The following is a 12,207-nucleotide window of genomic DNA, read 5'->3' as shown; positions in this document are numbered from 1 at the left end:
TGAACATTCCCCTGAACCCCGCCTAAATGTTATGAACGCCGGCACTAATTACCATTAATTGTTCCCCGACAATCGCCACAGTTCACACGTTGTCGGGTATTGTAATAATCTTTGCTCGGTTGTGACGCACAAAGCAGATAAACTTCTCACGTATGTGACAGCAGTGTGTATAAATAACGAATCTGTACTCGGCTGAATAATTGAGACGGTTATGTTTACTCCCGGAAGCATTCAAAAGCGAGCAACACAATATATAGTTATACAACCAATGGAACGAATAAAAAGTGGAGGGCTTATATACATATATATGTGTGTTATCAGTTGCCTACACATTGTTTGAAGAAAGCCATAAAACCCTAGTAAACAAAACGTATAAAACAATGTCACTGCAAAAAGAAATGGGCTATTCATATTCGTATGCATAGAATCCTCTTTAATGGTTCAGAAATTCTCAAATTTAAACATATTTATAATTAGAATAACAACAAATCAAAAGGAAAAATACACAAATTTGGGGGCAACCACATTATCTTTTCTAAATACAATAATAGTGAGTATGGGATAAAGGATTCCGTGTACATGCCCTGAACTGCGAATCGCAGATTGTGTAACATGTCGTAATATATCAAAGTTATTTGAAAAATCAATGTGACAAGTTCATTAAGATATCATACTATTACTGATTGAACATGTCATGTCAGAATAAGTTTTTATCCCAAGTAGATCCAAGCTGAGTAACCACTGAGCAAACAAACAAATCAGGATACTATATCCCAAGTTTGACATGTCAGTGCTTGGCTGTCAGAGCCCGTTACTACTAGGACAAAGGTATTCTCTCATAAACTAAATATAAAACATGTTGTTTATCTGCATAACCTCCAATGCTAGTTATTGACAAAGACAATAGCGCCATCTAACGGCAGCAGAGTATTTGGGAGTTATATACAACTTGTTGAAATATGTTTCAATGTTTGAGATGATATGCACAAAAAAAACAGGAACAACAGACAGACAATGTTTTCAAATCTATATCGTTTCAGTTGCTATCGAGAACTGATATTTTTCTTTGTTAGGTAACTGCCAAAAATTGTCTGACTGTTAACATGCCTCATTTTTTCTGGTTTTAAATGTTGGGATTCGTCTACTGTGAACGAAGTATTTTCAATTCCATGCACAACATGGCTGCACATGTTTTATGTTTTACGTATTAAATATTAATGATCTTACAAATCCCAAACTTTAGAACCAATCTATAACACCTGTTCAACCTCCGTTCATCAGTTTAATAACCACCTTTGATAAGTAGTTTTTTTTTCAAATTATTCGTTTATATAACAACAAAAAAACACAGATATAATCATCCGTATTTGTGCGATTTATGCCGATAACATTACATTGTACAGTGTGCTTCAAAAATACAGTCCGTTTCCATTTGTATTTTGCATTGTGATGTCATTTCCTGTTCTACCATCCTGGCATCCTACGATTCACAATAGAGGGCGTAGTCTGCGCTGATATAGCATCCTGTAATAAACATGAAAATAAACTCTATTAGTCGCCATTCCTAAAAAAAAAAAAAAAAAAAAAACGCGCCCTCTAAGGACACATCGCTTCTGTGACGTCAAAATGACGTATATTTTTGAAATCAGTGTCGTTCAAATCAAACTGGTTTGGTTGTGTAGTCGTTCATCATCTAAAATATAATAAAATATCTCAAAAAGTAATCCTTATTGACAGATGACTACAGATCAAATTAATATAGACATTGTGAACAGGCTTTACGTCACTGATTTACGTCATCGAATGACTACGTCACTAGAGGGCGGGTATAAACATTCCATCATTATTGTTAAATATCAAAACAGACGAATGCCAAGATTTAGGAGAATATAGTATAACATTTAAGATTTCAGTATATTATGGGTTTTTTTTTCGATAATGAATGCCATGCGATCAAAATGCAGCTTGCAATATTTCTGTTTATTCCCAAATCAATAAAAAATACACATGTCTGGCATCTTCGATGCGTACCTTGTTGCTGCATGTCTGGTTTCATAACTTCGTATCCCAATTCCCTCAACGCAACTATACACGATGTGAGCTCATTAAGTTCCTGTGAAATGTAGATTACATTAATTAGTAATTATAAGACAATAAACTGATATGACTCTTCCATTACTAGCCTACTCGGGTTTTTTCGGTAATGCACAGAGCTAATTCAACTCATTAAAATTTAACTATTTTCCAAATATTCAATTAAATTTGTATTTTTAATTGAAATATATAAATAAAAAAAAATGATTTGTGTTTTCAATGCCTTAGTGTATATTCTAGCGCAGCGTGTTAACAAATAAACAAACTTAGAAATATAAAGGAATGAAGACATTGAATCACGGATATTAAATAACAGACGTATATTGTACTGTCAAATTGAAACCACACGCTTGTTCTACGACCAACATTTGTCGGTACTAAAGCTTCACTTCTGTCAAGTATTGAGGTCAACAACGCAAAGACACGCGTACATACAAACTTCAAAAAGAGACATGCACATTAATTAAGCGGAATACCTGCAGATAAAATAACTCCTCATTACCGAAACTGCCGAGAAAGTCGTTTGAAATAGAATAAAAAACACTGAGAAAAATCAATTTAATGACTCGATAGAGCTCTCTTCTAGGGAACCGCAAACAAATGGAACAGTTTCACATGTTGCAATGGGAACTTATAATCATGACTAAATTAACCATCAGGCCTGTTATATATTTGATAAATGTGGAACAGAGTTGAAGTACACTAATTTTAATTTTATTTTTTTAATTTTGTACTTGACCTTTAATATGCAAATTGTCAATATATATTCATTTATCCTTTTATTTTAGGAATAATAATTCTTAAGTTTTACATCTATTTTATTAGATTAATCGGGGCTACTCATGGACGTACTTCCCGCCACCTGTGTGTAACTTTCAATTAAGAAATCTCCTGATTTGGGCAATCGGTTATTAGGTTTTACTTTAAATATACCCATGAATTATATGTCAACAATTATGGAAAACATAGGTATATGCTACTAATGGTAGGTATAATTACACACGTAATTTATGATAATATCTGATACCAGAATATATACGTTTAGCTTGGGTTAAATTGTCACTAAAATCAGTTCGAGGCAACTACAAAAACAATTAGCATGGAAAATACTCAAAATGTCAGATGGTTCTACTGTATACAAAATATTGACTTTTCCTCAATTAAGCTAATGTAAGATTCTGTTGTACTGAATCCACTGTGCCAGAAACATTGCGTGAGTGTCACTATGCTGCGTAGTAAGTGTCATGTAACTTGATACTAAGACTGCACAATGTTGATGGACATATGATGGACAGTAGACACGTCTATCAATTATATTGATGATATAACACGGGCAATTCTGAAAACCTTTCAGCGACGAACGGATCTCAAGATAGAAATATATGAGATTAACCTAAATGCTTCATCAAATCCGTGCGTTCAATTAGGAAAGAAACAAGTAGATTCAAATCGATAATGGTGTCTATTTTGTTTATTTCAAATAGAGAATCCATAAAAAGTCTGCAGACGATATGTCACGAAAGACCTACCTAGGACAATATGAGAGAAGATGAAATGAACCTAACAATCCATATTTGGTATTAAAATGCTATCTTTATATGTAGCTCCGCGATAAATCAAGTGTGACGTCATGACAGATGGACTCGATCAATAAGCCTTAATTGTTCTCTCCCCACTCGAACATGAAACTTAACGAGGTACACTCCTCTGTCGTAATCAATTGTATTGCTGGTAATCAGCTGATCTATAGATTTAAATACAATGACGTAATTTATCACCACCTATCGAAATGTTTGTGAGTTCTATTTTAATTTTCGGATCGGGCAACATAGTTGTCTTCAACATAGAGATCGTATATGTGCATGGAAATGGACAATGCTAAAACCATGAGGCACGTGCTGGTAAACAATTCCCACACACATGATTAGGAGTGTTTAATGAGTTTTCCATTTAACCCTAGTTGACCTTCTCAGTGTAGTGTTATTTATTAATGAATGTGAATCGTTTTTCAAGCCTTAAATACCACTCAATATAACGTAACTGCAAATCAGTGGCAATCAGGGCGTTAATACAACCAAACATGGATCTTGTAAAATATTTTTCCCTGAAACGCCCTACGTGGTTGTGTATTTCATTCACGTCAGTTGTTGAAATGATCTGTTTGGGGTAAGTTGTTCGAGATGAAGTGTAGACCTTTGGGTAGGGGGTTATTGTTAATTCAATTGTGAGTTTGAGCTGGGCAAAGCGTAGATAAGTTTAGTTTTTATCAAAATCACGCAAATCTTGTTTCAACATTTGATTAAAACAAACTGAAACAGAAGATGGCAAAAAATTTACATGGTTTTGAACCCAGAACAGGGTCATCGATCATCCCACAATCAACAACAATGGGGGCGCCGTGTATAAACTAAACGAGCTATCAACAGTTATCGCTTTTTATACCGCAATGTCGTAAAGAGTTAATACTTTATGTAAGTGGAAAATACCTTCACCTTAATAGTTCCATTAGCAGATTGTTTTTACGTGTCTTTTTTTTCAGTTTTACCTAAAGTTCAAATCACCACATTGTACCATCGTCAACATTTTGTAAACACCTTACAGAACTGTCATATAACTGATCGGTTACCGCTATTACATATTCCTTCGAAATGAATGTAATAACAGGTGTAGGCAATATAGTTATAAACAATTTTAATCCCTTTCATACTCACAATACGCATTTCATATTTTCTAAATAAGACGACTATTAATATGTTCTATAAGATCAAAAAAATGACCTCCGTCTACGTTACTGAAAAAACAGCTGCTCCATCTGTAAGATTAGCGCATTACATCGATTTGTCTCAGTGTGCAGACTGAAGGGGCTAAACGCACTCGGACGATAATTACCCCGACCCTGAGGGAATATCTATGAAACGCAACATGAATACAGCGCTGGTACGGTTTTTAAATACACTGGCTTCAAATCTTAAATCAATATAAATGAAAAAGGATTATGGATATTGATCTTAATTAATAAATAAAGAGTATTAATCTGTTTATGATTTCAATAAAGACAAGTATTGATTTAATTGCAGACACCATTCCTAGTTCGGTTGAATTTGAATAGCTAAAAGTTTTCTAAAATATGGTTTTTATGGTCTTAATTCATAACAATACGTGTTTTGTGGGTCTTCAAGTTTGATGTATTAGAACAACCCGTCTACGTTACAATGATTAAATTTATATTAAACTTGTTGTTTAAACGAGAATTAAAATTGTGTTCACCCACGATAAACACCAGGCTGACAGCTCAATCAAAGCAGATAGACGTGTTTTGTCATTATACTTTTTTTCACCTGATATGATGAGAAAAAATATATGATGCATGAACATTCGTGTTTTTGATGATTTTTTTTAAACACAATTACATTTATCATATAGCTTAATATACATACATTAAACAAGTTCTGAGCGGCCACCAAGAAAATATCGGACATTTTGCAAACGCATGTGGGATATAATGTGGAATATTATGGGATATATGTTCATGATGCTGCATGTGCTTGCCGTTCTTCTCAACTCAGTTTAATTTATCTTCAGGAGTGTTACAGCAACGACATGAACGATAACGAATCTGAATAATGATAACCTCCTCTGATAGCTCGTTTTGTATAAACAAATTATCGGCATTTGTCTGAGGAGCTCGTCCTACGAAAGTAGACCATTAATGGCATTGACCATCGTGCTTTCAATGCCTAGCGTATAACAAATTACTATAAACGCCAACTCTCCGAGGACCAATTTAGTTTAGCGACAACAATTTTCCACCAGCGAAAATGTCTCTTGCCACGTTTACGCTTCGGGGTAAATTAAACGAGCTCTCTCGAATAGACGGTTTAATCGGAGGTAGTAGGATACGTTTAAATCATCAAACCCTGGGGACGGTATTTATTTACTGTTCCGATCTACTGTTTAAATTAGTATTTTTAAATGATAGTTACTACTGTACAAACTCGGAAGGTACTGCAGTATATAGGTGCGTTGACGTCGCATGCAAAAAATATTATCATATGTGGCCACCTGTGGCAGGCGTTTTTGCAAGTGGTCTTTGTTTCTATTTTTTCCCCGTAAATATACAGAAAATTCCGTTTGTTTAAAATTAATGCGAACTCTCAGTTGCTCTCATAAATTTTCATAATTATCATAAGCATGCAATTTCCATTTCGTATACGTGAATAAAGAGAGATTCAAGTGCCGGGGTTCATTGGATGGACACATAAGATACGAACTTACTTGGTTATAATATTTTATACGAAGATAATCACTTAATAACGTATGCATAATACAAACGTACAATTTAGTTTTGGGGATTATAGTGCGTTGCAGTACTATACGATTAGACTCGCACTGCTTCGCATGAACCGCAGCTTTGATTCTCGCTTTTTAACGAGACACATCATTGAACCGACCTATATTCCACATTACACGAAGTTCGCTTTGCCGGCTCGTTCATGGCGTTTAGCGACTCAATGACGATATTGATTAAATTCTAATTCAAAACTAATGTAAGGTAAAATGAATAGAGATAAAAGAGACTTGCTTGGTAGTCAAGGCTGGCACATCAGATGGAATGCGTCGTAGAAAACGTGCGATCCATACTAATACTACTCAACCCACAAAACCCGTACGATTACCGCGCAATGAAAAACGTTGAGCAACTTTTTTTCGTCGGAATCTTTTAGTAAAATATGCCATTGTAATTGAAAGGAGTTGGGTGACAGCAACGCCACGTAGAATGTCATACATGACTTTGATTCAATTATCTCCAAGAGCCATCTCCTGAGAGACCAAAGCGGGTGACTGTATGGCAAGAAATCGGAGCAAAATTGTTGACAAAATGTCGAAATACACAAATTCAAAATGTAGCATTGGACATTGTGCAAACAATTGACAGTTCATAACTGTAATGACTGCTTTCTGTAAATATTCGTTGTTTTCTGAAGTTAAACATGTGTACTAAAGCGTTTAGTAATTTTTCACTAAAGGTTATTGGAGAATTAGATGTAATCACACGCCATCGTCACAGACCGAGATGGATATGGCTGCGATGTTGCTTTTGACAGCAATGTTTTACTTTTGTGAATGAGTAGACATTCCCACTATATGAGCACGAACACGTTTTGTCGCGTAATATTTGGCAGGTTCGCGTTATAAAATTGTGGTATGAGCTGTTTTACCAGAATTCAAATATATTTGGGGTGATTTTATTTTCTTATAAACTGAACTCGTTCCGGTTTATCTCTGAGTTCATCTCCCATGAGGGTGTAGTAACGACACAGAATATTAACGTAGTCAGTCCAATATAACGACATCCATTGTTTAATTGATTTACAATGGTCAACGAATGTTATATTTATATGTAAATGAGCTTATCATTATGCGCGAACTGATACAAAATGTTAGTCAGCTGCTTTTGGCGGTATAATGTACAATCCAGATGTACAAAATATGTAAGTGATGAAGGCTGAACAAATTCCTTCAAAATCGTTGACTGTCGTACGCTTTTCGATTTAGAATTTATAGAATACAGTCAGCCATGCCTCAATGCGTTGAGCCATCGCGAACATCATTCATAGAAAACACTGATCTCTTTAAGTACGCATTGGCTGCATTCATGCTACTATTGTTAACAAACTGAAACGCAACAGTCGTCGTGCAGAGCGCGTTTCAATTTTTTTAAGCAAATACAAACAACTTATTCCACGCGCGGTACAAGTGTCGTGGGGTGCGCTTAACGAATAGGACGATGTGCGACAGTATCCCGTCTCATGAGAGTGGAACAGTACGATGTATATTTCTAGCAATTGTTAATTAGGGAATAATTGTATGTATTTTTGAGCACACCGTATGCCACATGGCTGGAATCAAAGTAGCTACTTTTAATCAACAAAATCGTTTATTGTAATGTATTCTTTTCGTAAAGCAAAACGTGCAATAGCGTTATAGTTTAATATTATTCAATTTTGGAGCACAATATCAACTTTCGCTATTGTATAACCTAAATGGTCAAATCTAAAGTTTCATTGAATCTGATTGATAGCATTTAATGCCAGCCCCATGTGATTGTACATGGATTTTTGCTAGATTGCTTTCAGTTGAATTATACACCGGGGCGCAATTTCAAGATAATTTTTAATAATTGAAACATTGTATGTTACTTAAGAAAACTCTGTTCAGTCATTACGCTGAACTTGTTGATAGTTTTTTTGTTCAATACAATTTATTGTTTTTGATTGCCGATTACAATTTTCCTACCTCGGGGCTAAACACGAAACGAGCTGAAATTATTAACAAAGTCATTTTCAATCTCTTGGGTGCTGTGCCTGTGATTAATGCGTTGACTCAACTTATACGAATGTTGTATTATATCTCAACGATTCATAATACCCGATATCAGGTATAGTACTTGACACGACCAAACAGCATCGCAATAACACCGGATTAGTGTAGTGTCATTTCTATTAAGGGACACTTCAAACTGTATCGATTTAAAAGATTTTCGTCCACGAAGCTCGCTTGTATGTGCAGTTAACAATTTCACGTACTTGTACAAGATTTTAGACATCAAATGTTTAAATTTGTAAGGTCAGGACCGTTTAATTAAGCAGTGTAAAACCAAAACTAACCAAACCTAACCTTGTCAAAATAGGCATTATCACATAATATATTAATAGCTTGGTTTAAGACTAATAAAACGATTCTTATCACTAGTAAACATATTGAGATATTCATTAAGGCAGTTCACCTCGCTGAAAAACAAATCTAATTATATTTTAAGTTTTCATCGGTGTGAATGTTTTATTTCATGAACTTAATCATTTAGCAAATTGTTATTAGTGGTCTCCGTATTTTTTATTGTTCATGTAGGACTCAACGCCCAAAAGCCCGGAACGATTAAAAATAGATGCAATGTATTGGCAAGTTGTGTACACTTACTTCGTAGTCTTTTTCAATTTCTTCCAAGATTTTATTATCAACGTCATATTCCGTTTCCGGTGAATTCCTCTTAATAAGAATTCCAGTTTTCCATCGTTTAGCGTCCCTTTTGTAAATGCCTCCTTTCCACGATTTCTTTTCATCAAGATCGTCATCTTTCTTGAAAAGTCCTGCCTTCCATCTTTTGTCTTGTTCTGCGTCTTTTTTGAATAAGCCGGCCTTCCATCGTTTCTCATCCTCTGCGTCCTTCTTAAACAAACCCGCCTTCCAGCGCTTCGATTCTTCGGCGTCGTCTTCGTCTTTTTTGAAGAGGCCTGCCTTCCAGCGTTTTTCTGCGTCTAGTTCAGCGTCTTTCTTAAACAAACCCGCTTTCCAACGTTTACTGTCATCCTTCTTGAAAAGGCCTGCCTTCCAGCGCTTTTCCTCCTCATCGTCGTAAACATCTTTTTTAAACAAACCAGCTTTCCACCTTTTCTCATCGTCTTTTTTAAAAAGTCCCGCTTTCCAGCGTTTTTCATCGTCCGCTGCGTCTTCTTCGTCTTTCTTAAAAAGTCCTGCTTTCCACTTTTTATCTAACTCCGTATCATCTTTTTTAATTAACCCTGCTTTCCAACTTCTTTTGTCGTCTGTATCATCAACCTGGAAAATTGAATATATACGCAGAGCATTATTGCATCTATAATAGCAGCGTGGACGTGGAAATAATAAAAAACAAAACATGTCCTATGTTTCTGGCTGTGAACCGCCAGAAAATAATCGAATGTTAATGGGGGAAATTCGTTATACTGACTTGCATGTAATCAGTATATATTTCGGGAATTCAATCTGCGATTTTGTTTTAAACATATCAATATAATACTTAAACTGAACTGGGTGTTATTCTACGAACTAAAAAGTTAGTTAGTTAAGCACCAAATCATTGCCAGTGTATGGAAAAACTACGGGATTGTGTATTGAAGTCCGACACAGACATAACAGTAAAAGGAAACTCTCGCGGTATACCTAGCCGACCAATGTTTTATTGCTTTTATATTAAACCATTATAACTTCTGTTTTATGGATATAACTAATCCCTCAAATGCCGTAACTCAAAACTGCAACGAAGCGTTTTGGAAGCGCACATAGTAAAAGAGAACATACACGTAACAAACGCGGTGGAATTTTAGATACACTGAGCATAAACGAAAATTCATATATCTTAATTCTGTTTATGTTGAGACATTTGTGTTTTTCCCATATATAAACAGGTTTTACACTATCATAATCTATTCTCTGGAATAACTAAAACGGTTGTCGAACAACTTTGTACGCACATCACCTCACACAGACGCCGCGAACTTGTTGACGCTGTAAGGCGAACGAACGAGTGCTATGAGAATTCGGTTTAATGGCGTCGTTTGCGTTGATCTGAAATGTACATTTTCATATCTATCGTATCTTTTCATATCATTTCAGAATTCGTTTTCTTAGAATTAAACAATATTTAACCCATTGCTAATTGTATCTGGATTCGTCTCAATATTTACGCATAGTTGTTTGTGCCTTAGGTTTATAGCCTCATTCATTGCCCGAGGTGTATTTTGGCCGATGTTGATATGTATTGATATACTATAATTGCGAATAAGTAGTCTACATGTAAGTTTGGTTTAATTCAAGGCTAGTACGTGTGCCTACGGGGAAATTAATTAAAGAGTGTATCCCCCTTGGCATGAAGAGTCTAACAATGCAGTATGTTTTAATTGTTTATTGATCCAGAGTTAGCATGACCAGCGCAATATAGATGTGACCTTGATAATGGGATTCTGTTTTTCCTGAGTGTTCAAATAATAGCTGACATATTTGGACTAACGTTATGTAATTGAAACACAAGCCACAAGTATTAGATGGCTTACAAAAAGCTATACTTAATATGGGCAAATGATTTGCTTGAGACAATTGGTAAATTTATAGAATTGATTTTGCTGTGATAATGTATACATGTATGAACAACTATGTGAATATGGTGTTGTGTGTTATAGGAAGTAGGTGATGTCTTAAGTCTCCAGTTATGTCATTTGAATCAAGAGGGTGATGTTAAAGTACTTGATCGGAAAGAATGATTATATTTGTTCTTTGGCAGTGAATGGCTTATTTGTACTTGACTGTGACCCACCCACCACTCGATTGTAATTTGGTCAGTTGTTATTAGACATCACAAGCATGACTAGTTGGAAGACAACCATGTAAAAATAGTGTGAATAAAATAATGAACAAGGAAATAATAAAGTTTTTATTTTTAATTTAAACCAACAATAAACAACAAGTTTAAAAAAAACATTCGAGTAAAAATAAAGTAAAAATAATTGTCAAGTTTAACCAGTAGGAGGTACAGGTGCTGGTTGAATTATCTCGCCTGGAAGAAAATAAAAAACAAGTAAGTTGTGAGGATTATATAAAGGTAATGAATGATTTGAGTAAGGTGTTGAGTAGAGGAATTTTCAATAGGAAGAACATTGTTGAAATAGATAATGCTTTGGAAATGGTTGGACTTCCATAATTAAATCTTGAGGCACATTGTAAATAACTGGCGAGAGGAAGCTGAAAGCACTGCCGTGCATTCAAGCATCCTCTCATTGAAAATTAACACAGGTTATGCACATTAACATTATAATGAGGTAAATTAGTGTTGTCAACAGAGTGTCATGATTAAATCTGGTATGATGTGCATGAAGCGACTCATGGTGCAAAAGCACACAAGTGTTGACGGAAGACCAAAATGATAGGTATCACAACCAATTTGGTAGTAGTCATATTATATCTTGTTGTCTGTATATATGCAGCAACAATAAACTGTACAAAACCAGTAGTTAACTGTTTACAACATTGTACAAGACAGTATTATAGACCCATATCATGCAAAATTACAGGGTGTCGTACAAATATACCCCCTTACTTTTAGGGTATTGTATGTTCATGCAACTGTCCATTTAGAATGAATAGGAAATAAAGTGAGTGCAAAGAGACTATATCAAATGTAATTGTACTTCATAGGAATATCATTGATGATATCAATCCCATCAGACTGATATAACTCGTAAAAGTAATGAATTTAACGCATGGCAATGACAATGTGCCATCTGACATATAACCCAAGTG

At 35.1% G+C, this 12,207-nt stretch overlaps 1 protein-coding gene across 1 annotated transcript in view; it reads right to left on the bottom strand.

Annotated features, from left to right (window-relative positions):
- Nucleotides 1-197: 197 nt before the first annotated feature.
- Nucleotides 198-12,207, bottom strand: part of LOC100376107 (uncharacterized) — a 32,398-nt gene continuing 20,388 nt past the window's right edge. Inside the window, exons 2-4 of the mRNA XM_002733633.4 lie at nucleotides 9,073-9,711; nucleotides 2,032-2,113; nucleotides 198-1,524 (exon numbers count right to left, since the gene is read on the bottom strand). Coding sequence (XP_002733679.2) covers nucleotides 1,481-1,524; nucleotides 2,032-2,113; nucleotides 9,073-9,711 — 765 coding nt within the window. The 3' untranslated portion in view covers nucleotides 198-1,480. The remainder of the gene's footprint in view (nucleotides 1,525-2,031; nucleotides 2,114-9,072; nucleotides 9,712-12,207) is intronic.

The sequence above is a fragment of the Saccoglossus kowalevskii genome, chromosome 12 (assembly GCF_978046115.1).
Source record: "Saccoglossus kowalevskii chromosome 12, keSacKowa6.1, whole genome shotgun sequence".
NCBI lineage: Eukaryota > Metazoa > Hemichordata > Enteropneusta > Harrimaniidae > Saccoglossus > Saccoglossus kowalevskii.
The sequence above is the reverse complement of the archived record's forward strand: the minus strand, read 5'-3'. Positions and strand labels throughout refer to the sequence as shown.